The sequence below is a fragment of the Bos mutus genome, chromosome 18 (assembly GCF_027580195.1).
Source record: "Bos mutus isolate GX-2022 chromosome 18, NWIPB_WYAK_1.1, whole genome shotgun sequence".
NCBI lineage: Eukaryota > Metazoa > Chordata > Mammalia > Artiodactyla > Bovidae > Bos > Bos mutus.
Window position 1 is genome coordinate 43,517,030 of NC_091634.1, and position 27,934 is coordinate 43,544,963.

Sequence of the window (27,934 nt, forward strand, 5' to 3'; positions counted from 1 at the left end):
TCACCTCTAACTCTGAGGGCTGCTTGCTGGGGAGACTGCCACCCTCTGTAGGAGATCTTTCTGTGGACCCCCGGAGCATGCTTAACCATGGTCAGGGCAAGCCAGAAGCACCGGAAAACAAATATCCTCACAAGTATGCCTCAATACATGAAGGAGAGACAGTTGGTAGATAAATACCCCTGTTGCCTCGTGCCCATAGGATTGCACCCCAGTGGTCCCCAGTGATCACCAGCTTGATGACACACTTTTCTGGTTACTCTCCCTCCCTAGCTTCACTTCACTACCCCCTGCCTGCATTTGGGAGGACCCCAAAAGATTGTTTTCTAGGGGGCCACCTTGTGTGAATTAGCCAGGCTGGGAAACCACCCAGATTTCTTACTCAGAAACATCCCCTCTCAAGGCCAATCATTACTGTCTAGCTCTTGCTTACAGATTCCTTACTTCAGGACTTTCAGACTTGAGTTTCTTGCAAGTCCTTTGGCGAGGAAACACACACCTTCATCCTGGACGTGGTTCTCCTCCAGGCTGGCAAGAATAAAGGAGAAAACCCAGTTGACTGGCAACATTTATTATATAAGATGATGCCAATAAAGATGAACCCATGTGCCCCACCCCTGCCAATTAAGAATATCCAACATCTGAAAACCAATAAAGTAAAAACAGGTCAAGCAAAGTGTAAGGGTCCTCAATTTCTGGGACATCTCTGGGAGAGAATTTGCCCCAGGGCTCCTCCACAGAAGTTCCCTTATGTCATAGTGACTCAAGATCCATTTTCTGCTTCTTTCTTCTTAATGGAAGCTTAATTTCATTTGGAGCAGCCATGTGCTTGGTGAAAGAACTACACTTCCCACTCTCCACCACAGCCAGAGTTGGCTAAGGGACATCCACATGGCCGTCAACACATAAGGACAGGTTGACAGATGGGGACTCTGAATGCTTTTTAAAGTGGAGAGACCCAGGCTGTTGCCCTTCCTAGATACAGAGGCTGAAACTGAAATACAGGAGTGCTGCAGGTGCTGCAGCAGCCACCTTGTAACCACGAGGCAACCAACCATGAGAACAAAGCCACATGCTGAGGATGTAACAGATCAAAATGAGAGAGTCCAGATTCCCGCTGGCCATATGTAGCTGCCGTAACAGCCGTATGCTGCCTACGTTCAAACTGCATGTACATTTTTTTAAAAAGTCAATTCTTTACTGATTTAAGTCACTTTAGATGGAGGTTTTCCATCTCATACAACCTAATGTAGTCATAACCAATACATTCGCAGTGAGGCAATTCTCTAACAAGGATTTCCAAGCTAATCAGGATATACTCAATGGTACATTGGCCAAGCTAGTGAGCCCTACTGACAGTCAAGGACCATCAGCAATATCCATTTTGTGGCAGTGCTCAATAGGTTTCAGTACCTTTATGCTTCCTGGAAAAAAAATCAAACATTCAGCATTTTATCTCCTTGATACAATTTGGAACTGCCCAGAATATGTCATAAGAAGCCTAGACTAGTGGCATCTAAAGGATAGAAAGCTTGGAATCAGGATAAATATGATTTATGGCTCATCTTTTAACCTCCCCCAAACTACTCCGCCTTGCCCATGACCCTGACTCTCATATCCAGCGTTCTTAGGCACTCACATTCACATTGAAACAACAAAACACTAGTAGCAGCAGCAGCAGCAATCATTGTAGCAGTAGCAGCAAGAGTAGTAGAAATATCTGCTGTTGATCAGTTGCTAAGTCGGGTCTGACTCTCTACGACCCCATGGACTGCAGCATGCCAGGCTTCCCTGTCCTTCACTATCTCCTGGAGTTTGCTCAAGTTCATGTCCGTTGAGACACTATCCTATTACAATTTCATATTTATGGAGCGCTTCCACATATGCCAGACACTGTACGAAGCTACTTACAGGTGTTATCTCATTAAATTCTTACAGAAGTATTTAATAGTTGAAAGCATCCATACTCTCATTTTACAGGTAAGAAGCCTGAGATTCAGAGCCTGTTACTTAACTTGCTTAAGATCACAGCAGGACTTGAAGCTCAGCCTGCTGGATTCCAGACTCTGTGCTCTGAACCATTATAAGCCATGGAGGAAGCACACAAACCAACAAACCAATCATATTGGCTTGAAAAATTCAATGAAAAGAATTAGCCAGGCTCTATCAGCTTCATGCCACTTAGGACAAAGACAAACACAATCACCCAATCACGCAGTCATCCATCTTGGTCTTACACACACATCAGCTACCACAGATGAGGCCAGAGAATGAAAAAAGGCTAGTGTCTGCCTCCCTAGAGAGATGAATCCCCTAAACTCACCAGAGTTCTTCCAGGGCCATATTCTTTTCCAACATCAATGCTAAGGCTTGAGCACCCACGCTGCCAATGTTGTTCCCCACCAGGCTGGATGTCGTCAAAAAACAAAAATATGTCAGAGCAGTGAGGGACTTCAAAGATAACTCAAGAAGGGCAAAATGCATGGCACACATTGCCACAAGTCCTGGCCTGCTCCATTTCAGACTAATCGTTTACAGGGCTCTTTTTCATTAAGTCCAGAAGCAGTTTTTTAGAATAAGCAGCTCCCACTATCAGACTGGAATTGACTCTGGAGATAAAGTGTAGCTGATCCAGGGCTTCCCTGGTGGCTCAGTGCTAAAGACTCCACCAGCCAATGCAGGAGACACGGGTTCAATGCCTGGTCTAGGGAGATCCCATATGCCCTTGTGCCGCTACTGAGGTTGCGCTCTAGAGCCCGGGAGCCACAACCACTGAGCCCACGTGCAGCAACTGCTGAAGCCCATGTGCCCTAGAGCCCGTGCTCCACGACAAGAGAAGCCACCGCAACGAGAAGCCCACGCACTGCAACTAGAGAGCAGCACCCGCTCTTTACACTAGAGAAAAGCAACAAAGATCCAGGACAGTCTAAATTAAAAAATGATCTTTAAAAAGTGTATCTGATTCAGGGCTTCCCCAATGGCTCCGTGGATAAAGAATCCGCCTGCAATGCAGGAGACACAGGAGGTGTGGGAGAACCAGGTTCAATTCCTGGGTTGGGAAGATCCCCTGGAGGAGGAAATGGCAACCCATTCCAGTATTCTTGCCTGGAGAATCCCATGGTCAGAGGAGCCTGGCGGACTACAGTCCACGGGATCAAAAACAGTAGGAGACAACTGAGCAACTAAACTATCCTATCTAGCCCAAGATCTTCTGAGTACAGACTGGAAACAAGACCCCTGAGAGGAAAAGGGATCCAAAGACACCCAGAAAGACTCAGGTGTCCTGACTTCAACTCCAGTGCTCTTTCCTTCTCATCCCATTGTCTAACACAGCGGGTGAAAATAAAGTTCACAGACCTTCATAACTGGCCCAAGCTCCTCCCTCCTCACACTGGCTTCCCCCACCAACTGCGGGACGAACTCTGAGGCTTACCTGAGCCACCTCAAGCTCTGGTGATCACCCAAGGCTGCAGCCAAGGCCTGGGCCCCCTCGTCACCCACCTGGTTGCCCCAGAACCTGAAAGTTTCAACAGAGTAAACAGTGTCAGTGAGAACCTGCTTTGTGTTCGAGACACATGCCCCTCCTCTCTGCAGCCCCAGGCAGAGGGGCAGGACTCCCCAGTCCCAGAAAGGCCTCAGGGGGACTCAGGTCCCAGCAAAGTGAGCCTGCCTCCATCTTTTTGGAGGGATGGCCAAACTTCAATTAGACTTTTTAGTTTCTTTAAATCAGACTTTCAAAATAGTTAAGAGGTCCACCCAGTGCATAGTCTCAGGGACGGGGAACTCATTCTCAATGCCAATTCACAGTTGTGACATTTTCCCTGGCATTGGGTTAGACCTGCTTCTGCTCACTGCCACCCACGAGTCCCTAGCCACCTCTAGGACCACCCAGAACAAGGCGAACTCTTCTTCCACACACCGGTTCTTCATCTCTTGCTCCTTTGTCACATCCCCATTCCTTCGCAGCCTCCAGCCCCCTTCACCTTCTGGCTCCTCCCCCTCAGACCCACCCTAATTGGGAAACACCCCCTTCCAAGATGGAGCCCAGCTCATACTTTGGCACCTGGCTATTTCCCATGTGGGAAGTTACGAAGGACCTGGAGGTGCCCACATGGGCAGAGAGGGCTGGGATGCTCGCTGCACTTTCACTCATAAGGTGAACACTTAATGAGCTCTGGCCCCATGCCAGCACCACTCTGCACTCCAGGGTGCGACACTGTAATAGCAAAAACCCTGCCCACAACCTAAAGTGTGCATGAAACCAACTAAACACTTCACGACATCAAACCACTGGAATACTAAGCAGTTATTCTTTTTAAAAGTGAGGTCATGTGATATGAACAAAATATGTGTAAAAATACAATGTTAAGAAAAAAAAAAAAGCAAGTTACATAATAGTTTGTATCACGTGAGAGTGCTTGGGGGTTTTAGCACAAGACCAAGCCCAGACAGGTACCTTCATCAATAGGTGTTGAAAGCTAAACACCCCAGATGTGATCTCAAGAAGGAAGGAGCTCAGTGGGGCCGAGGCCACCCTCTCCTAGACTCTGTGATGCTACTGATACATTTTGGACACGGTCTTATCTCTCCAGCAACACAGTCCCACTCGGGGCTCAAACAGAGCCGGTGGGCAACTTGCCTGCCTGTAAAATGGGTTGGAACACCCAGGTCCTAAAGTCATTCTTCCTACAGTCTTGGGTTCTAAAATCCCCATTTTTTTGTTTGTTTGTTTGTTTTGTTTTCAAATAGACCCTGGTTTACACCAGGGCAAAACAGGACAGGAAAGAGCCTCCAGGGGACTAGACAGGTACAACCCTGTCTGCCCAGCAAACAGAGAAAACCCCACTCGGGGGCTCTGAGGTCTGCGGACTGCCCTTCCCTCCTGTGTCTGACCCCTCTCCCCTGCCTGGCATGACCCCACAGGAAGCCAGGGCTCTGTAGGACCTGGTGCAGCCTCCTCCCATCCAAGGTCCAGGGTCCAAACTTCCTTACTTCCTGCTCTTTCCTTGGCTCTCACCCCAAGCTGCACATCATCTGGGGAGCTTTTTTACATTACTGATTCCAGACCTTGCATGTAGATAATTCATTTAATTAGCCTGGGGCAGAGAGTGGCCTTCTTCAGGAGCTCCCCAGTGGTTCCCACATATAGACCAAGGTAAGAAACACAGCTCCAGCACTCTGGAGGACCAGAGGGCTTCCTGCCACTGCTCGTGGGCTCTGCCCTCCCCCAACCCTGACATCCTGAGCTTCCTGTTTATTGAGCAAAAAGCAAGGCAGAGGCAACAAGGGCCGCCCACGCTCTCCCTCCCCATTGCAGCCTGGGCCGGGGGTGGAGGCGGGGGCTGGGGGGTTGTCTCAGAGATCTTGGGGCTGAAGAATTGGTTTCACCCGCTCCTAAATCCTCGCAAGCCCCCAACCCCTGCATGCTGCCCCTCTGCCCCAGAATCCCACCTACCCCAAAAACTGCAAGGAGTTGTTAGTTCTGAGCCCCTGGGCAAGCACCTCGGCTCCCGCAGCCGTGATGTGGTTGTTTCCTAGCCTGGAAGGGAAGAGAGAGGAGAGACTGAGACAGAGGGCAGGGCAGGAGGACCCTTACTGCTCCCCCAGACCTGGGTCTGGGGAGTGGGGTGCACAGGGAGTGTGGCCCGTACGGAGAAACAGGGACCAGTCCTCCAATTCCAGCTGGAGACGCGGTGTGTGCTGGTGCAGCTCAGGGGGCTCACTGAATGCTCCTGCGACTTCATTTTCCACCAGCAAAGGGAGAGGCATGGAAGGGCCTGTTTTGCAAAGCGGTGTGACAGGTAGGAGCAGGAACCACAACAGTCCAGGGAGGCGGCTTTCCCAGGGAGGGAGTGACTCACTCTTCCACCGGCTCCTCAGACTGTGGGCGGGCGCTGGACCCTGCTTTCCTCCCGCAGCCTGCCCCATCCATGGTGGCTGCAGGTGGCATCTACCTGTTTTGAAAGTGCCTGAGGGGTAGGGGGGCTCTGGTGGCTAAAAGAAAGAAAAGGATCCTGCTAAGCCTTCGGGCAGGGGTGGAGGAGGGGGTTTCAGCAAAATTTGGGCACCTCAGAGAGTTTCAGGGAGGTCCCCGGAACTCTCACCCACAGCTCCAGGCTTCCTGGAATAATACTGCCAGTTTCATCTTTCAGAGAAGTTTCATTCACTTTAAGCTGACAGACCTCTGCCCTTCCTGGGTAACCAAAGGCCCCAGTTGCTGTGCTGGCAAGTCCAGTGCCCCCTCTGCCCCAAGGCCTGCTTCCCACGGGCTGCTGCCAGCCAAGGACTGGGAGACCTGAGCCTCCTCTGTCGGGCACACTGGCTGGAGGACTCCCCAGCAGCCTCTGTCTTCTCCCCAAGCTGCACTGGGGTCTATGATGCTTCCTCCTAACAACCCTTCCTTTCCTCTCTCCCTCCCTCAGGGTCAAACCTGCGGCTCTCCCAGCCTCCCCCTCCAGCTCCCTTCCCCAATTTCCCCCCATAGGCATTTCCCCTAGCAAATTTGTTGAGTATCTAATCCCTCCTTGGAGGACTGGACAAACAGGATCAACATGCTGAGAACTTATGTGATTTATCCACCATCTCTCGGGCACTAAGTTCACTATGGAAAGAACCTGAGATACTGTGCCAGCTTTCTATGTATATTAACTTGCTTAATCATCATAGGGCTTCCCTGGTAGCTCAGCTGGTAAAGAATCTGCCTACAGTGCAGGAGACTCTGGTTCGATTCCTGGGTTGGGAAGATCCCCTGGAGAAGGAATAGGCTACCCACTCCAGTATTCTTGGGCTTCCCTGATAGCTCAGCTGTTAAAGAATTCGCCTACAATGCAGGAGAGCCTGGTTCGATCCCTGGGTTGGGAAGATCCCCTGGAGAAAGGAAAGGCTACCCACTCCAGTATTCTGGCCTGGAGAAGTCCATGACCTACAGTCCATGGCATCAGAAAGAGCTGGGCATGACTGAGCAACTTTCACTTTCTAATCATCACAACTACCTATGAGCTATGAGCTATAATTACTTTCTCCATTTTATAGAAGGGAAAACAGAGACACAGAAAACAGAAGTGACTGTGTGACCCAAGGTCACACAGCTAATGAGGATTCAAGTCTCAGGGATGCTGGATCCAAACCTTGGTCAGTCTGGCTCCAGAGTCCTGTGTTCTCACTGAGATGCTATATTAACCCAAAACACAGATCTTTCAAGTTCTGGGAGCAGCACCTTTTGTTACCCTACAGCCCTCCCTGGAGGTTGCACCAGCCCAGCTCTGGCCACAGCCGCTCTTGGCTTCCTGAGCTGAGGGTAGCAGGTGGTGGAGGCAGAAGAGAGTCCTCAGTACAGAATGGTGCCTCTGGTGTTGGCCTCAGTGGCCTGCCTGAGTCTGAGTCAACAATTTTAAAATGGCAGCTCATCCCCAAATGCATGGAAGCAATTCTTCACTTTGAAGCTGAAACTCCAATACTTTGGCCACTTGATGTGAAGAGCTGACTCACTGGAAAAGACCCTGATGCTGGGAAAGATTGAGGGCGGGAGGAAAAGGGGGTGACAGAGGATGAGATGGTTGGATGGCATCACAGACTCAATGGACATGAGTTTGAGCAAACTCCAAGAGATGGTGAAGGACAGGGAAGCCTGGCGTGCTGCAGTCCATGGGGTCACAAAGAATTGGACACAGCTTAGCAAATGAACAACAACAACCCTGCCTCATAAACCCAGGAGGCAAGAACATCTCAAAGGGAAAAAGAAGCCAGGCCAACCCATGGACCAGCTGGGGGGATGATGCAATGGTGTCAGATGGGAAAGAGATTCCACTTGAGGCTGAGAGGGTGGGGAGCAGCAGAAACTCAGCCTTTCCAGGCTAGAAAGTGAAAGTGTTAGTTGCTCAGTCCTGTCCAACTCTTTGCGATCCCACAGACTGTAGCAGACTCCTCTGTCCACGGAATTTTCCAGGCAAGAATTCTGGAGTAGACAGCCATTTCCTACTCCAGGAGACATTTCCAACACAGGGACTGGAGCCATGTCTCCTGCATTGCAGGCATATTCTTTACTGTGTCAGCCACCAGGGAAGCTCAGCACTGGACCCACCAATAAAGGGACTTTCTGAGAGCTTTTTGGCAACCGTCTGCCTCTGTGGTGGCAAGTGACTGCTGCATTCCTACCCCGACCCAACGCATGCTCAGTGTACCAATCAGGGAATGGATCGCCCCAGAGAGCCAGTGATACTCTGAGACACAAGGAAGAAAAAAGGTCCTGGAAACCCTCTTCAGTCCTGGGAGCTAAAGGTCAAAGGGCAGGAAGCCTCAGCAGCATTGGTCCAGAGTTTGCTGGGGAGGTCACAGCATCAGTGAAGCCCTGTTCAGAATGAGACACTGTCCTTGTTTTCAGCGAGGTGAGGTCATACGCGCATTATGGGGCGAGACCAGACCAAACTGACTCAGTTGTGGGGACGAAAGTCTCCAGGAGTAGGGAAGCCCCAGGCTCACCTCAAAGCCAAGAAGTTCTGCTTGCACGCAAGGAGCCTGGCCATGGAGTGTGCACAGCCATCGGTCAACTTGTTGTTGAAAAGACTGGAAAGTTCCGAGAGAGAAGAGACATGGAGATAAAGCATAGTGGACAGTGACCACCCCAACCCTGGGTCACTGGCTCCCTCAGGAGTCCCCTGTGCCCTCTGGCCATGCAAACATCCCAGCCCATCACTCGCTCACAATTGCTGCCCAGGCGGCATGGCTTGGGCTGAGTCTGGGGACATGGGGCCCAATGTCCACAGCCTGACTTACGCTAACTTCTGCAGCTGCTCACAGCGAAGAGCATGTTCAACCAACTTGCAGATGCCTCGGTCTGAGATGTTGTTATCTCGCAAGCTAAACAAAGACAAAATAAAGAAATTTGAACACAGAGCCAATGAGAGAGGGGAAAAAAATGGACAAAACCCCCACAGAGACTTTTGCTTAACCCCGAAGTGCCAGCCTCTAAGCTTCTGAGAAATGCCACAAGGACAGAGCACCCCAGAAAAGTGGACACCCTCCCTGTGCCTGGCCAGGGTACTAATGTCATGCGCTCGGTGGGGTGGAGGGCTTTGGAATTGGGGACCCAGAGTCTCTACTAAAGAACACTGGAATCCTTAGGAAGGCCCTACCTAATCGCTGGCACTGTTTCCAGCTCTGTAAAAGAGAAAGGAGCATCGCGAAAGTTCCGAGGTGAGAAGGAACATGGGGAAAGCACGGGGAACTAGACAGGCCACCGCTGGGGGTTATGGTGGTTACCACCATCCAGGCGACCAGATGGAAATTCAGACAAGAATGGCTAAGACTTTGGAAGTGAGCACACACCCTATGTCAATACTCCTGCAAGCCAGCCTCTGCCTGGCAGGTCCCTTCCAACATTTCTCTTTGGGAACGGTGTTCCCCAAAGCTCACCTGGTCACAAGATCAGTCATATAGTGCTCCTAAAATAGACTCTCTGGCCCCTTCCCCAGAGCTGGTGAGTCTGCAAGTGTGAGGCGGGGCTCAGGGATCCGTGTATTTTATTCACTGTACCCGTGATTCTGCATCTTTTGGTCAGCTTGGGGCCTGACTTAAAGGTTAACACCTCAGGCTCTCTGGAGTCCTTCAAAGAAAGTTCTGATCCTGGACAGTCAGGAAGGTAAAGCAGCCTCACTGGGCTCTGGTGGGGATTTAAAGAGACAGTGCACATAAAGCCCTGGGAGCACCCGGCACAGAGTGAAAGCTACCTGTAATCTGATCGCTCATCCGTATGGAGCACTGCCCAATAGTACTGATGTTTAATCGTCTTTAATCTGATGAAGTAGGTACTATTATGATGCTCATGAGAGAGAAGAAAACTTGCTGAGGCCCAGCAAGCGAAGTGACTTCACCAAGGTTGCACAGGGGCTAAAAGATTGGAGCCTAGGTGTTCCAGCTCCGTGTGTGTGTGTGTGTGTGTGTGTGTGTGTGTGTGTGTTGTGTTCAGTCGCTCTGGCTCCACAGTCTCCTGTAAACCACAACGTCACGTGGCCTCTCCCTTACAGCCTGCTCAGGGCTCTCAGGTCAGGTTCATGCATGGGTGGGTCATGAAATCAACTCTGAAGGTCTGGAGCAGCCTTCTTAAACTGGAAACAGAACAGGAAGGAAAAAGAGAGCAAAGTGTGCCAGGGTTAGTAAGAGAAAGTCATTTTGTGAAATTTCAGTTTGACATGTCTGGGTGCTCGCTTACACTCTCCTTCACCGTGGGGTCGTGGTCCGAAAACTTTGAAAGCCATGGCCCCAGAGTCAGAACTGGTTCTCAAGAAATCTGCACGCACGGGGCACCTTGTGTAGGGGCTTCTTGGAGCCTGAGGGTTTCGGTTGGCATGGAAACAACTTGGAGTGGGAGAGACACAGTTTGGCGCCGTGGGAGAGAAACCTCCCTCTCTCATCCTTTCTCTCTCTTCCCCACTTCCTTCCCTCCTGTCTCTGTCTCTTTTTCCCTCTCTGCCCGCCTCCCTCACTCCCTCTCTGTCTCTGTCTGTCCCTCTACACACAGGAAATGCCCACTCAGCAGGCTCACGGTTGCTACCCGCCTCTCCCCCATGACGATGGCGGTTTCAGTACTTAAGTGTGTGCAGGGCAAAGTGTGGTGGAACTTGCTCAGGGACTTTCACTGCTAATGGAAATTCAAGCTGGTTCCCACAGACCTGCAGTCTTCATAGTATGGCCTTGAAGCTCTTGTAGCAGAATCACTTTGTTAAAAACTTAAACTCCAGGGCCCCACCTCAGACCTACAGAATGAGAATTCTGGGAACAGGCCCAAGAACTTGCATTGCCACAAGCCCCCTTTGCACACTCTGGTCTGAACACTAGAACCAGCCCACCCTCACATTTCTCTGAAAATAGAGGCAGGCGCCCCATCTCTACCCAACCCTTCCAGGCCATGTGGGAGTCACATTTCCCAGCCAAGGAGAAGGGGTCCATTCATCCTAGGGATCCATCTACTGTGGATCATCCAGACCAGAGGTTCTTGACCTCTTGGGGGTCCAAGGACCCCTTCAAGAACTATGGGTCCACTATCCAAATGCTCATTCATATTTCTATCAGGAAAACAGCTCCCACAGACAGGTCTCAAAATTCCTGAGTGAAAAAAAAATTATGATTCCTCCTTCCTGAGGAACTAGAGAATTGTGCTGTCATGATCCATCTACACAGCCAGACCCACTCTCCCTTTCTCCACCTGGCTGTTAGTCCTGGGGGGCTGATTCCTATAGACACCCTGACTGGGGGTTCCCTGTGGGTTAAAGCAAGAGTGAGGAGGAGAGGAAGGGCCAGGGTTTACCTGCAGCCCTCACCGTTCCAGGCTGCTGCAGCCTCCATCCTTCCAGGCAGCCCTCTCCACACCCACCTCTCAGCCAATAACCACTCACCCACCCCCACCCCTTCAGGCCTTGTTGCTGGTGTTCAGTCGCTCAGTTGTGTCCGACTCTTTGCAACTCCATGGACTGCAGCACGCCAGGCTTCCCTGTTCATCACCAACTCCCGGAGCTTGCTCAAACTCATGTCCATCAAATTGGAGATGCCATCCAACCATCTCATCCTCTGTTGTCCCCTTCTCCTCCTGCCCTCAATCTTTCCCAGCATCAGGGTCTTTTCTAATGAGTTGGCTCTTCACATTCAGGCCTAAGGAGGCTAACAGCCCTATCCCAACCCCACCCCCAGCCCCAGGAGCCTGCATCATCCCTCTCTGCTCTTCCTAACTCCTGCCCAAGCTTTTGTAAGCTTCCCTTTATTAAACTCTCCTCAAATCACCCAACAGCTTCCTCCCTATATATTCATATTTATCACATATGTTAACTGTATCACATACATATTAGGGGCTTCCCAGGTGGCGCTAGTGATTAAAAAAAAAAAAAAAAAAAACCTGCTTGCCCAATGAAGGAGACTTAAGAGACATGGCTTCAATCCCTGGGTTGGGAAGATCCCCTGGAAGAGGGCATGACAACCCATTTCAGTATTTCTGCCTGGAGAATCTCATGGACAGAGGAGGCTGGTGGGCTACAGAGAGCCAAAAAGAGTCAGACACGGCTGAACAGACTGAGAACCGCACAGCACATACACATATCAACTCTCTGTGGTATGTTATATGCTACATTATTATTATATTTAGAAATATGTCCTGATAACAAAAGCCACCACACAGTTTCTAATACATATCTAGGTACTTGCTCCACAGAGAAAAAAGTCTCCCTGCTTTAGTCCAGGGAAAGGTATGCCACCGTAATATAGTCAAGGAGAGGATTGTTCCTTGCTCAAGGTAAATATAAGGTACCCCACAGTAGACATAAAGCCCTGGAGAGGCTGCGAGTCGATTTTAAGTTTAAGCTACAACTTCTGCTTTCTCAGAGGTTTAAAACAGGGAGCAGAAATCCCCTTTCAGGGCTGGAAGGGAAGTTGGGAGCCTGCAGCATGCTGGCCACCTGACCTGGGCACCTCTCTGCCCTCGTCTGGCCCGTGGATGGAGAGAGGCCCACGGGGGCGGGGCACAGACGTTCCTAAGCGGGAAAGCTCACAACTTCAGACGGGGGCTGAGAGCAGCAGGGCCAGGTTAGAATGTCTCCACTACATAAAGAAGTAAAAAGCTGGTGGAACTCTGTGGCCACTGTCTATCTCTTGGGTCTCCAAATTTCCATCTCACTGGGACTTGGAAGACTCTCAAAGGAGTATGGGATTAACAGGTGTGCTGCGCTGGGTGCTGTGCTTAGTCGCTCAGTCGTGCCCAGCTCTTTGCAACTCCATGGACGGTAGCCCACCAGGCTCCTCTGTCCATGGGATTCTCCAGGCAGGAAAACTAAAGTCGGTTGCCATGCCTTCCTCCAGGGAATCTTCCCAAGCCAGGGATTGAACCTGGGTTTCCTGCATTCTGGGTGGATTCTTTATCATCTGAGCCACCAGGGAAGTACCCTACCAAATATAAAATAAACAATAAGGATTTACTGTATACCACAGAGAACTATATTCAATATCTTATAACAAACTAGAAAAAAATAGGAAAATATATAGACATATATATATGTGTGTGTGTATATAACTAATTACTTTGCTGTATACCTAAAACAAATACAATATTGTAAATCAACTATACTTCAATTAAGAATAAATTAATAAATAACTTTTTAAAAATCAAAATGCAATCTCTCATGGGGTGTAGTCACCTCTGATTTGAGGGTAGTTCCTAATACAGACACATATTACACCAAACTTTGCCTGTGACTTCAAGGCTGCCATGGCGCCCCTGAAGCCCATCCATAACACAGGTTGCTTGTGGGGAGCAGAGACTGGTAACGAGAAAGCTATCAGTTGTGAATCTCAGTTCTGCCATTTCCTGTGTGATCTTGGACAAGTTACCTTGCTTCTCAGAGCCTCAAATCAAGGACACTGGGGATAATAAGGGCTTCCCAGGTGGCATCAGTGCCAATGCAGGAGACATAAGACGTGGGTTCAACCCCTGGGTCGGGAAGATCCCCTGGAGGAGGGCATGGCAACCCACTCCAGTATTCCTGCCTGGAGAATCCCATGGACAGAGGAGTCTGGCCCGCTACAGTTCATGGGTCACAGAATCAGACACAGCTGAACCAACTAAGGATGCATAGCACGGGGATAATACCATCCCTTCCTAGAGCCCAGGGTGGCTGTGGGGATTAAAAGGTAATTCTGGAACTTCCCTGGCGGTCCCATGGTTAAGACCCTGTGCTTTTTATGCAGGTGATGTGGGTTCGATCCCTGATCAGGGAACTAAGATCCCACTTGCCTCACAGAGCAAAAAATATTTTAAAATAAATTAAAGGAGGCAATTCTGGGGAAAGTGTAGTACAGTGCCTGGCACACGGGCCATTCCATGAATTTCAACTATCCTTATCATAAGTTGAATCTAAGGTGCAGACTGATGAGGGATCTCCGCTAGGTCTTTGCAGAAAAGGGGCTGGGCCTGGACTCCTGGCTCCCAGCATAAAGGGGGCTCCCCTACCTGCACCAGGATGGCAGCATTCCCACAGTGCCCAGCCAGCATCACCCAGCATCACTCACTAAAGAGCTTTGCAGACGCCCAGGCAAGGCAGCAGCTGCTCCACGCCGATGTCGCCCACAGAGTTGTGGTCCAGCTGCAGGGCCACAGGCCGCCGGAGGTGGCGCAGCACGAAGGCCAGGGCAGCACACTCGGCCGGGCCCACACCGCAGAAGGTCAGCTTGAGGTGCCCAACGTTCAGCCTGCGAACGGCCTCCCACGCCAGTCGCTCCTCCTGCATCTCATACAGGCTCCGGATGAGCCAGAGGAAGCCAGGCAGGGCGTGCATGCTCTTGGCCTCACCCGGCAAGGCGGGTGGGATGGAGCGGAAATGCTCGCGGAGGCTGCGGGTCAGACACCGCCGGACACAATCCCAGCGCCGGAGCAGGGCCGTCTCAGAGGCCTGGCACTCCGCCAGCAAGCTCCGGTGCTCCTGTGACAACAGCCCCGCCAGGAAGGCCCCTGTGATCTGGAGGTTGTGCAGCTCGGCCCCCTGCAGCAAAGCAGCCACGCTGCCCTCTCTGCATCGGGAGCCCCGCAGGAACAATTTGGGCAGCACCCTGGCCAGTGGCGAGCTTTCAGGCCTGTGATCTTGGAAGAGATGTCTGAGCGAGGATGGCGGGGTGTCGGCACTGAGGGCGAGGTAGAATGCAGCAAAGAAGCACTGAAAAGTGATATGCAAAAATTCCAGGGGGGCTGTACTCCCAGGTACAACCCTCTTGGCAAGCACCAGGAAGCCAAGAGAAAGGTCCTCACTGTCGACATGTGCCGCCTGCAGCTGTTTGGCTGAGAACACGTAGCAGCATGTGCCCAGGCCCCAGAGAGCCAGGCGGCCGAGATGCAGGAGTGTGGGGAGCCTGCCCTGAATCAGGCTGGGTCCCAGGCCATGGGTGGCTAAGGGTAGCGGGGAGGCGTGCAGCAGAAAGTGCCGCAGGATCAGCAGGTACATATCCGTGGTGGTCTTTGGGGACCCCCGGCCCTGCAGCAACAGCTCCTCGTGGCACTTGGACACCATCCAGGAGAAGACAGGCAGGTGGCACAGACCGTGCAGGGCCGAGGTGGCTCTGAGCAGGCAGAGGAGGCGGTCGGCCACCCCAGGCTCGCGATGCCGCTTCCTCAGGTACAGTTCGATGCCCTCTTCCGAGAAGCCCTTGAGGCTGAGTTCCGTGCGCACGTGCTTTCGGAGGCTCGCCGATACCGCGCTGGGGCGGCTGGTCAACACCTTGCGGGCATTCTTTAGCAGGTTGCCCTGCAGAAGGTTGAAGAGCAGACTCTGGACTGACGTGGGGGCGGTCGGACAGCAGTGACGCTCCTGATCCGTGAACCTGAACCTGAACTCATCAAAGCCATCGAAGGTTAAGAGGATGCGCTCAGGGTGGTCAAGGAGGACCTGGAAGACGTCCTGGGGGCCAAGGTCGGGCCAACAGCAGTGTTCGAAGAGCAGCGTCCGCATGGACAGCGGTTTCACCAGGCACTGCAGCTGCCGGCAGCTAAATGGGAAGACGAAGAGAAATTCCTGGAAGGCCCGCCCGGAAGCCCAGAGCAGGTGCAGCTGCTGCAAGAGCGTGCTCTTGCCGCTGCCCGCCTCGCCCACCACCAGCACAGTGTCTGCCTCTTTGTTGAAATGGTCACAGGTGCTGAAGAGCTCCTCCAGGCCTAGGGTGGTAGGGCTCTGCTGCGAAGGTCCAGCCATGCCCACCTCCATCTGGATTTCCAGAACATTCTCTGTATATACTTCTTCCAGGCAAAGATTCTCTGCTCCATCGTAGGTGCTCAGGAAACGAGACTGAGCTGATATAACGGTCCTCAGCTTGGACACGTACTTCTTACAGGCGGCATCTGGAAGACAGAAGAAGAAACAGAGGAGCTGGGACCATGGTGAAAATGGGACCTGATGAGGGGTGGGCTGCCTCGAGGAAATGAGATGTGACGCATGGGCAGTGCCTGTCCTAGCTCTCCACTAACAAGCCATGGACTTGCGACTTAGCAGCAGCAGCAGCAGCAGCAGCATGTAACCTTCCTGAGACTCAGTTTTCTCCTCTATGGGACAGGAGAAGTGGTGGTCCCTACGTTTTGCGGGTAGGAACCCATGTAAAAACTTGCGGATCAATGAAGATAATGTTCTTTGTTCAGTGTCCAACACAAAGTGCTCAAAAGACATTGCCTAGCACCATTATCGTTACTGACATTGCAAAGAGCTCTGGAGAAGATCAGGAGCACTGTGCTGGGATCAGAAGACCTGCATTTTGATGTCTCTCCCACCATGATGGTTCAGTAGACTTAGATAAGTCCCCTCACCACTCAGCCTCAGCTGTTCTTTCTAAAGGGAAACAGAAGCCTTGAGGACACAGAAGCTCAGTTTCTGAAGTCAGATACACCTGAGTTTGAAATCTGGGTCTACCATCAACTTGGGCAAGCGTCTCATCCTTTCTGGCTTTAGCATTCTTATCTTTAAAACTGGGAGCAAACCACACCTTGAAGGATTGTTTTAGGAAGAAATGAGAAAAAGAAGAGTTTGGAAGAATGGTGACATACAGTTCACCCTCACAGAATGCTGTTTATTATCATTATGATTACTGGAAGCAGCAGGCACATCAGTGGCCCCTCTAAGGCACCCACATTCTAACTCACAGCATGTGTGAATATGTTAACTTACTTGCAAAAGGGATTAGACAGATGTGATTAAACTAAAGACCTTGAGATGGGAAGCTTATCCTAGTTTATGTGAGTGGAGCCAGCGGTGGATGGTACCTGGGCCACTGGGGCGCCCAGATCAAGGACCTGGACAATATTCCCTAATCAAGACCTACTTCCCCATCTTCTTCATACAACCGTCTGCAATACAAGTTCTCATGTCTAGGATGTGTCCACAGGGGTGCTGTTTTTCCTTTTGTTGTTGTTGTTCAGCCACTAAGTTATATCCGTCTTTTGGGGACCCCATGCAGTCAACACGCCAGGCTTCCCTGTCCTTCACTATCTCCCAGAGTTTGCTCATAGTCATGTCCACTGTGTTGGTGATGCATTTCACCTTCTGCTGGCCTCTTCGCCTTTTGCCTTCATCGTCCTCATATTATACCAACATGAGCAAACCACTCCCAGGGTCAGGGGTTAGTTCTTTTTATAGGAAATTGAGAAGTGATGGTCCAGAGCCCCAGGCGGTAGGACCACAGAGTATCACAGACTCACTGCCCCCAACCAGGTACTGACCCATTTGTTCTCAACTCAAAGCCTAAAAGGTAATTCTCACAGAGCGCTCTGAGCACACTGAAGCTGTATTTATGGTCATTCAAAGGACAGGCCCTGTGATTGTTGTTTCCTCTTCTGTTCCCAAAGCTGATGACTGTCTTTGCCCTTAATGCCACCTGGATAAACTAGGAGCATTGAATAGAGACTGCAAAATATATATATTTTCCTAATACTTTGATTTTGCATGCAGGATTTCCAGCTGCCAACAATCATATCAAAATTCTCTAGGGGAAAAAATGTTCTCCTTTTAAAAACAAACACATATCAATTGTCACCTTTGGAATTGTCACCTTTGGGAATCTTGCACCATGGCACAGCGTTAACCATGCGTGAACAGCCAGCTGAGGTTGATGATACCAATAGCAAATATTAACCAAGGGCTAAGCAGGGTACCACGTTCGGAGCTATGCATCCCCTGGTGTGTACTGATGCCTGCGCTCTGTTCTTAGGTGAGAGGGTGCAGACCCAGATGCCAAGCACAGGCTTCCAGGCATCCTTCCTTCAGGGGGCAGAGCCCGAGGTGGTAAATCCATCTGTCAGCATCATGCACAAGTCAGGGGGCCTTGATGGTAACGAGCTTTCCTGACGGTGATACAGGATTAAGACACACGAGGCTTGCATCCTCTCTTTACAACCAATGAGCTCTTCTCCCAAGAAAAGAGGAAGTATGGGTGCAGATGGTCTAAAACCAGATCCATCCTCCCCTATCTTGTTACTCAACCTCCCTGCCCCAGTTTCCATATCTGCAAAGTGGAGGAAATAATACCTGCTTCTCAGGGTTGTTGCCAAGGACAGACATCATAAATAAAGCACTTGGCAGGATGCCTGGGATGTTCGAGCTGTGCTATCCGAGCCTCTCCCATTCCTGAGTTGGGTCGGTGACCATGTGAGATGAGAGATATCACATTATCTAAATCCATTTGGCTCCTAAGTTTCTGATGAGTAGCTAAACTGCAGAGATCAAGAGATACCAGCCATCAAAAAGTGTTTCTGTATCTTTCCAATACATGTAAAGAGAGAAGGGCCAGTAAGAAAGACCAGTATTAGCCCTCAAGACAAAGTTGCTCCAGTGATCACTCTGCAGGGTAAAAAGAAGTAAAAGCAAACCCTAATAGTACACACATTAATTCTCCCAACATCCCAATGAGACAGTGTTGGTATTGTTATTGTTGTTTAGTCACTAAGTCATGTCTAACTCTTTTGCAACCCCACAGACTGTAGCCTACCAGGCTCTTCTGTCCGTGGGATCGCCCAGGCAAGAATACTAGAGTGGGTAGCCATTTCCTTCAGGAGATCTTCCCATACCAGGGATCAAACCTCCATCTCCTGCATTGGCAGGTGGATTATTTACCACCGGGCCACCAAGGAAGCCCCAAAACAGTAGTGATATTACCCTTAAAATGAGACGCTGAGTTTTACGGAGGTTTGCACAGCCAGTAAGTGAGATTCTACCTGACAAGTCTCATGCTGATGTTTTTGCTCTTCACCATGAATCTGAAAGTCTTCCTTTCCTTTTCTGATAACTGAAAAGAACACATATATACCTTCAAAAGGCAGGGCCAATGGGACCGGTAATTCCTGAATACACTGTAGAAGAAAGGCAGCCAACCCATTTGCCTTCACTGTGGCGAGATCAAGGAGCCTTCTTGCCTGTGGGGAAAGCAAAAGTCATTATTTATCCAGAAAGGCAAATGGAGAGGTGTGAGAAGGTCTCTACCAACTATGGCAATGCCATGAGCCTCTCTCTTCCACCACAATAAAAGGCCAGAAAAACATCTGCATGGTAAGATGCATTTAAATAAATCAATGCAGTATCAGGTGGTGAAATGAACACTTGAACACACATCCAATGTGGTTCCCTCTTAAGACTCATTGAAAGAGTGAACAACTTAAAAAAAGAAAAAGACATAACTCTATAAACCTGCAAGAATGGGAAAAATAATTCTTGGAAGATGGAAATCACTTGAGTGAGTAGTGATTTCTTCGAGTCTCTGAAATCCCCACAGGGACTACAGCACAAGGCGCAGCGGCAGGTTTCAGGCACTCTAGTGATGGAGGACCACAATGCAGCTGTTCTAAGACACTCGAACACAGATACTATGAACACTTTAAAGCAGCCTTGAGCAGGCTTTACCTAAACTCACCTGGACACCAAACACATACTTCAGAAACAGACAAAAATCAAAACTAGAAAGTCCCCTTGACATTTTGAGACCATACACATTCCTTTACTTAGAGCAGTCTTATGGCTCCTCCATCATCTGAAACATTGCTCAAACATCATCAATGATTTTGCTCTTCAAAGATGCTATCAATAAATTACACATGAGAGCTTCCCAAAAGAAGCAAAAATTGATGTGAAATAATTTTTCAAGCAAATGTTTAAAATTCAAATGAGAAAGCAGACAGCACTGTGAATGAACTATACTCCAATAAATCTTTTAAAATAACATTATTACAAAATAAAAAATGAAATAAACATCCTAACACTGCAATGTATTCCAGTGCATTCATTAATAATTCATTATTTCATCAACAAATATTTCTTGAGTGCCTACTATGTACAAGGTTCTCAGCACAATAAGCTTTAAGACAGAAACTGGTACATAGTAGGCATCAAAATAGATTCATATGGTTCTAATCAATTAATTAATTAAATTCTAATTAATTCAATTAATTAGTCAAAGCCCTGGGTTTAGCACTGGCCTTCTCATTAACTACTGTGAGCTTTTTCTCACTTTTCTGAGACTCAATTTCCCAATCCATAAAGTGGGCTGTTAATGACTGTTCCATCTGCATTACAGGAGACCTGAGGTCCACTCTTTGGGAGAAGACAAAACAAAGAGCTTCAGAAGTACCCCAAAGACATTTTTCTGTTCTTGTGGAATGGCATCTTCAGAGGCAGTTATCATAACCCTGAATGTTTATGAGCGAATGCAATTTCATATAGAAGTCCTATGTGGGCATTTAAACTACATAAGTACATCGTGTTTTGTATTAATTATTAAACACAGATTTAACTTAATAAATTTTTGTGATCTGTTGAGCTGTTAATTTACAGCGGACGGCACTAAAAGCTAACAAGCACAGAGCATCACCAGTTACCCAACTGATAGTAACAAACAGTGAGCTGGTGAGCGCTTGCTGGTGGTTTAGTCGCTAAGTCATGTCCGACTCTGTGACCCCATGGCCTGTAGCCCGCCAGGATGCTCTGTCCATGGGATTTCCCAGGCAAGAATACCGGAGTGGGTTGCCATTTCCTTCTCCACAATGAGTGCTTACTGTGTGCTGGGTACTGTTCTAAGAGTTATATAGCTCACCTCATTGAATTCTCCCAAGACCTTACTAATGTTTCCCAGATGAGGAATCTGAGACAGGAGAGATGAAGTAATGAGAGCTTCCACAGAGAAATCTGAAGTCACAGGCCTTGAGCCTGCATCATCCTGACTTCAGAATCCAAGATGCTCACCACCACAGAACAGCATCTCGCATCAGAAGTGGCATGGCACCAAAAAGCCACAGCAACTTTCACCTTCCCAGACACCTTCATTTATTTATTTTTATTGATTAATTTTTGCCACAACATGTGGGATCTTGGTTCTCTGACCAGGGATCAAATTCTTGTGCCCGGCAGTGGAAACGTGGAGTCTTAACCGCTGGACGGCCAGGAAAGACTGCTGGCTCCCAGGTGACACAGCGGTAAAGAATCCCTATGTTAGTGCAGGAGACAAAGGAGACTTGGGTTCGATTCCTGGGTTGGAAAGATCCCCTAGAGAAGGAAATGGCAACCCGCTCCAGTATTCCTGCCTGAAAAATCCCACAGACAGAAAAGCCTGGTGGGCTACAGTCCATGGGGTCACAAAGAGTCTGACAAGACTGAGCACGCACACACACACACGCATGCACACACCCACGCACCTTTAAAGGAGGAGGACTATGACCCACATCTCCCCACAGGCCTGATTTCATGAACTAGTCTCAGTAACTAAGCACACTTTTCCTCTGAAATATGACAAGCCAAGAGGGAAGTGCTTACCCGCTGGGATGAAGTGAAGATGGGCCGCCTGATTTCATCAGTTTCGTACTGGCTGATGAAACCCCGCTGCTGTGTCAGGTCCAGCACACCCTCCACGTGGCCGTAGAGTCTCCTGACGATGGCTGGTCGGTGACTCTGCAGGTCACGGGCTGGGTGGGGTGAGTGGGGGTCCCAGGAGCTGGGAAGCTCAGGGGGCTGGCTGTCGGCCTGGGCCTCCCGCACAGCTGCAGTCAGTTGTTCACAGCCCCAAGCACCCTTATTCCAGATGGTGTCCAGGAGGCGCCTGGCCAAGTGGGAGATGGGCTGCCCCACGAGGCTAAGCCCCTCATAGTCCTCCCAGGAGAGGACTTCCCGGGAAAGCAGCCGGTCCAGAATACTCTCAAAGCCCTCCAGGGACCCCGAGACCAGCAACTCCACCAGTTGGCTTCTCTGTGTCTGAAAAGCATCTTGTGCGCACATTTCACAATCTGGGAGGAGAATGAGGTCAGGGCAGGGCTTCTCAGAAAGCAGGCGGAGGGTAGTGGAGAGGGCAAGTCTGCCCCACCCTGAGACCAAGCCAGCCACGGCTATACCCTCAGACACCACCAAGGCAAGCTCCCCATTGTACAGATGTTCAAACTGAGGCCCAGAGAAGGCAAACTGGCTTGTGGTCTCACAGAGGGTCTGAAGCAGCCAGGAGTTAAATTAAGGCCCCTGGCTCCCACATCTATGCGTCATGCCTGGTTTAACAGGTTTATGACTTCCTTGGTGGTTCAGTGGTTAAGAATCTGCCTGCCAATGCAAGGGACACAGTTTGATCCCTGTTGCGGGAAGATTCCAAATGCTGCAGGGCAACTAAGCCTGTGTGCCACAGTTACTGAGCCCGCACCAAAGAGCCTGCATGCTGCAACTATTGAAGACCGTATGCCCTGAATAAAGCCTGTGCTCTGCAACAAGAGAAGCCACTGCACTGAGAAGCCCACATGCCACCACTACAAAATAGCCCCCTCTCACTACAACCAGAGAAACCCCATGGGCAGTAGTGAAGAACTTTTGGTGCTCTGTCAAAAATAAATACAAAGTTTTTTTTTAATTTAAAAAGGATTCTGTTAATGTTAGGAGCAATGTCTCCCAAGGAATCAGGGAATCATTTCTCAACGAGAGGTCCCTTCTATGTTGGTTGGATTCACGCTACCATAGCTCTCTCTTCAATAATGGCTAATGTTTATTAACTGACCACATATAATGTGTCAGGCACCATCCTAAGTGCTTTCAATTAACCCCGCCAACCACTCTGAATTTGGTACTAGGATCAGCCCCACTTTACAGATGAAGAAACTGAGTCACAGAGACGCTTGGTGACTTGTGCAAGCGTTGAAAGCTAGACGAGGCAGAGCTAGGATCTGAACCCCAGCAGAGCAACTCCAGACGGCATACCTTATTGGGGTTCCCTACAGAGGCTCGAGCCCAGACCTCTGTACATAACCCACGGCGACCCCCAGAGGCAGACCCAGAACACTGCTGTGAAGATGCCAACCCAGGTGAAGTGAAACTCGTGGTGCATTTCAAAGCCTATGGATGCACTGACTCCCATCTACTGCTCCCCTCCCCAAATGCCCAGGCCCTCCCCCCACCACCACACACCGTGTGCTGTCACCTCTGCCAATGGCTTACCCTGGGCTCAGCCCTCAGACTCTGGGTCCTGGGAGTCCGTGGGAAGCGATCTCACAGAGCTCCAAGCCCTGGCAGGGTCCCCACGCAGCAGAGGAAATCTCTCAGCAGGTTCCCTCCTGTGATGGTCACGGAGTCCAGAGACGTGGGCTGGTGCAGTGCCCACAGAAAGCGAAAGTAAAAGGACGTAGGCATGGGAACTGAAGAGGAACTCCAGCGTCTGTCTACAAAACAGGGACATTCCAGGAGACTGAAGGGAGCAGACGCCAAGGGGCTTGGAAAGTCTGCCTTTTCCCTATTGGTTCTTTATGTGCCTAACTCCCTTCTTGGCCCGAGTGGAAGCCTGGGTTTTACTCATCCTGGCATCTCTAAGCCTGGCATGGAGCTGGGCCATGGGGAAGTACAGTGAGAATGTTCATGAATCAAAAATCCACTGAGGGAAGGGGTGGGGCTGGAACATTCTGTACCCGTCTTCATATGCCAGCCAAAGGAAGGGAAAGGAGAGATCGCAGCTCAGAATGCTGCCAACATGTAGGCTGGAATTCCTGTGCTGGCCAGATGAGGAAACTGAGGCAGCCAGGTAGCCCACGAGTCTGGCAGCTTTGGGGGCTCTGAATCCCCAATGCGGAGGCCACTGTAAACCAGAAAGGAACACAGTTCTCTCTGGCCAAGCAGGCCTCCTTCCTGTGCCCAGTGCCAAGCAGAGGAGTCCAGAGGATAGAAGTGGGGAGAGGGGAGAAGAGAGAACAAGACGGGGTAGCACAGGCTCTGGGCTTGACACTGGAGTGGTTCTCGGCTATGAAAACAGCAGGTCCATCACCACGCCTGCCCAGGTCCTCCACAAACAGCCCAGAAATGGGGTCTGCACTTCACCTCGAACCCAATGCCCAGAAGACCCATGTGCAGCCAGGAATTAAAGAAGCTGAAGAGTTCAGATGAGATAGGACATTGCCTGCCCCTCTCAACCAGAGGAGGCCTAAGGACAAACAGTGGCCCTCTCCTCTGCATCAGGAGAATCTGGATCACTCAACCCCCGATCCGCAAAGATCATTAGGTTTAGAGTGCATGCTCAGTCGCTTCAGTCGTGTCCCACTCTTTACGACCCTACAGACTGCAGCCCTCCAGGCTCCTCAGTCTATGGCTTAGAGTAGGCATGGCCAAGTCACCTGCAGGCAGGACTTACGTGGCACAGGACTGGCAGGTCTCGATTTGCCCACAGACTCCACGTCTTTCCTGGGGAAACCCCCTACAGGATGGGCAGAGGCCAGAGCTGGCCAAGCAGATGTGAAGAATTACGTAATTCTCAGCAGTTCTGGCACAAAGCTTTTGGCCTCCACCATGACTGGCACAGAGAGACCCCACCAAGCCTAATGATCTTTGACACACCTACAAATACGTTCACCCACAAGGGGACGAGCTACAGCTAAGCCAGGACCCTCTGCAAGCCTGCCAAGTCTGGGTCAGTCGACAGATGCTTGAGGCATGCCTATCAGACTTGTGATGTCAGGGTACCCAGAGAAGGAGGCAAGCCCTAGCCAGAAGATTTGGCAGTCTATCCTCCCACCAAGAGCTGGAAAGTCCCATCTCTGTCCTAGCCTTCTTCCAGAAACCTCAGAGCTGGGAGAATCTCCAAGTATCAATCTTGCCAGCACTCTGTGTCTAAGAAGGCATTGTCCTTTCTCATCCTAAACATTCAGGGCAAAAGACCTGGCCCGTTGCTGCCCTCACTAACCAGTACAGGAAGTTCCTTATCATGTCTAACCAAAGTTTTCCCTGCTTCAGTTTAAATTGCGAACGATAGAAAACAGATGTCCACTCAACACCTATTTCATAAAAACTGTCCCTAAAATCCTACCTCTTGCCCCTTTATTCCCTGCCCAGACTTCCCCTCGTCAGACTAAACCAATCAGCCTCTCTCCATTACCTTTTCTTCTCCACTTTAATTACTGCAACTTTGAGGTCATTATAGTCTTTTCTCGAGGAGGGTACGGTCTATGCAAAGAAAGGGGCACTTCCTTACTGAAACAGAGGGTCAAATGGAAGGGGCAACCCACACGGGGCCCCCGCTTATCCCCAAGCCTAGGGCAAGCCCTGATCCCTCCTTCCTTCCTGAGACACAGCCGGTCTGGTTTTTCTGGAGCCCTGAGCCATTTGATTTGCCTAAGTGCTGAAATCTCAGCCTGCTGGACAGCTGCAGATAGGAAAGAGAGGGAGGCCCCAGAAGTTCACCTTCTGAGCTGTCCAGCTCTTGTCAGGGGCCACGCCTCCCCTGGGGCACTGGACCTATCGCCCCCTCACTTACTGCAGCATGCTCCATTCTTGCCCCCTTCACCAAGCTTCTCACCGGGAGAGCTGTTCTCAGCAGCACAGACACATAATGTAATTTCTCCACCTAACCCCATTTCTCTGCTCCCTTCACAGCAGGACTCCCGAGCTGTCGTCTGTACTGCTCTCCTCAAGCTCTCCCCTCCTGTCCCCTCTGGCCTCCAGCTGCTTTTGTCATGGCCCCTGCTGACCTCCAGGTTGCTGGATTCTCAACGCTCACTTGTTGGCTCTGCCAAAGGCATTCGTCATCATCACTCCCTTTCTTCTCCCTGAAGCATCTTCTGTGTTCCCTCCAGAACACCCCCACTCTCTGATTTCTCCTCCCATCTCACTGGCTGTTCTTTTGTCTCCTTGGCTAATTCCTAATGCTACGAGCTACAGAACTCCCTGGTGGGACCTCTTTTCTCTGAATGACTCTCGCCCTAAGTGAGCTTGTGGCTTTAAATACCAGCTATCTGGTGATGATGCTCTAAATTTTATTTCCAGCCCCAATGTCCCCACTAAGCTTTTCCAACTGCCTAATGGGATGCCCAATGGGCATCTCAAACTTCACAAGCGTAAAACCAAACTCCAGATCTTCCCCCTAAACAGGTCCCATTTCAGTCACTCAGTCATGTCTGACTGACTCTTTGCGATCCCATGGACTATAGCCTACCAGCTCCCCTGTCCATGGGATTCTCCAGACAAGAATACTGGAGTGGGTTGCCGTGCCCTCCTCCAGGGGATCTTCCCAGAGACCCACGTCTCATGCGTTGGCAGGCGAGTTCTTTACCTCTAGCGCCACCTGGCCCCATACCTCATCCCTCTTGCCTGCTTTCTTTCTCTCTATAGCACTTATTACTACCTGACATGTCGTGTATTTACTTATTGACAGCTGTCCAACTCCTTTCCAGAAAACGAACCCCACGAGGGCAGGGAATTTTATCTGATGTTTTCTTTGCTGTACCCTCAGTGTCTCATCCAGTGAACTGATCGAGACTGTATGAACGAATTAAAAAATGGATTTCCTCTGCATGGTTCTAGGAGCCAGAAGTGGAGCCAAGGGGTGGAATCTGCAAGCCACAGACTTTTGACTAAATGAAGCCAGAGCTACAGGACGCTGAACAGTGTTTCTTAAGTAATGAGCTCCCCAACACTGAGCAAAGGTAGTTGAGGGATCGTGTACCGGGTGGGAGGTTAGCAGGCTAGATGGGGTCCCTTCCAGCCTCAGATCTCAGAATGCTGATTGGTGAAGGGGATCTGAGTAATCAGTCAATTTAGGAGCAGAGTGATTAGGAGAGTGAAGGAATGTCACTCTGGTCTTCACCAATGGGGTCTTCTCTCTATGGAACAGGACCCTGTGCCCAGAGAACAGCCTGTGGGGAGATGGAGCCCACCACTGGGAGAAGCCCAAGAGCTCAAAAAAGAAGGAGAGAAGCAAGAACAGACTGGGAGCCAAGGGTTCAGCTGGGGGAGCCCTCCTGGAGGAGATGGAGGAGGCGTTTGAGTTTGTTGCAAAGCAAGGAGGACCAGATGGCTGTTCCTCAACAGGAGGAGAAAACGCGAGGATGAACGGCACAAAAGATGCGGCGCTGGCAGGCCCTGGTGTGTGTGGGTCTGGGCAAAGATAGGATTGGGGATGGGCAGGGGTCTCCACACCCACCAGTGAGGAGGTGGAGGCAGGAAACTCCCAGGACAGTTACCAGGCAGGGTTAGAGAGCATCCGGGCACTCTCATTTATACCCATCCACTCACAAGCAAGGCGAAACTGGGTAAACTGAGGGAGAGAGGAGGAGGCTGGACAGAAAGTAGCTCCCGCTCAGAAATCTGAAGCCTGGCCGGCCGGCGCCTCACAACTTCATCGTGGACTTTCTCCCTACACACAACCTCGACCCCCAAATCACACCTCTCTATAGAACTCAGAGGCTCGAGGGACGAAAGTTCTGCCCACGCCGCTCCCCCTCTAGCCTCTTCACAGACCGCCAGGAGGCTCCCCAACCTCCAGACGGCCCCTTTCCTTCTAGACTCCGGGACTCCCGAAGGGGAAACCGAGGCAGCTTCATCGAGAGCCTGGCGGCCTGGACGGCAGTCAGGTGTCCCAATCCCAGGAGCGGGACCCTCGGCGCCCGCTGTCCCTCGCGCTGGGCTCAGGAGCACTCACCCCTGGCAACCGGGCTCCTCAGTGCAGCTTGAGTCTCCACTAGCCTGCTCGGCACCGGCGAGACTAGGCGGCGCTGGTGTTCCGCCCCGCCCCCATCCCGCCTCCGCCCCGCCCCCACCCCGCACACACCCCTTCCCGGCCACGCGCCCAACTTGCCCCGCCCCCTCTGCCCGGCAGCCCCAGCGCTCCCGGCCCCGCCCCCCACCTCCTGGGAGTCGAGAGCCAGAGGGACCCAGGCGGCCTGAGCACACAGGGCACACACATACACACGCAGAGATATACTTTGAATTGAAAAGCTAGGTAAGCTGTTGGGGTCAGTATTGCCTGTCTCCGCTTTGAGGGTCAGTAAGTCAATAGTCGTCTTGTTGTTGTTTTTGTTCAGTCGCTCAGTGGTGTCTGACTTTGCCACCCCTTGGACTGCAGCACGCCAGGCTTCCCTGTCTTTCACCATCTCCCGAATCTTGATCAGACTCATGTCCATCAAGTTAGTGATGCCATCCAACCATCTCATCCTCTG

General features: G+C 50.7%; 1 protein-coding gene across 3 annotated transcripts in view; it reads right to left on the reverse strand.

The window, feature by feature from the left end:
• Positions 1-27,466, reverse strand: part of NOD2 (nucleotide binding oligomerization domain containing 2) — a 36,153-nt gene extending 8,687 nt beyond the window's left edge. Inside the window, exons 1-11 of one of the 3 annotated variants that reach the window (XR_011467720.1) lie at positions 27,418-27,466; positions 22,956-23,176; positions 21,303-21,769; positions 18,811-18,916; positions 14,044-15,859; positions 8,770-8,853; positions 8,476-8,559; positions 5,453-5,536; positions 3,431-3,514; positions 2,321-2,404; positions 431-525 (exon numbers count right to left, since the gene is read on the reverse strand). Coding sequence is in view for 2 of the 3 variants with exons in the window: in XM_070388444.1 (XP_070244545.1) it covers positions 442-525; positions 2,321-2,404; positions 3,431-3,514; positions 5,453-5,536; positions 8,476-8,559; positions 8,770-8,853; positions 14,044-15,859; positions 18,811-18,916; positions 21,303-21,761 (2,885 nt within the window). In the remaining variant the exon portion in view is untranslated. Of the gene's footprint in view, positions 1-430; positions 526-2,320; positions 2,405-3,430; positions 3,515-5,452; positions 5,537-8,475; positions 8,560-8,769; positions 8,854-14,043; positions 15,860-18,810; positions 18,917-21,302; positions 21,770-22,955; positions 23,600-27,417 lie in introns of those variants that run through there. The other 2 variants (XM_070388444.1, XM_005902634.2) reach the window with 2 other exon arrangements.
• Between the last annotated feature and the right edge of the window lie 468 nt (positions 27,467-27,934).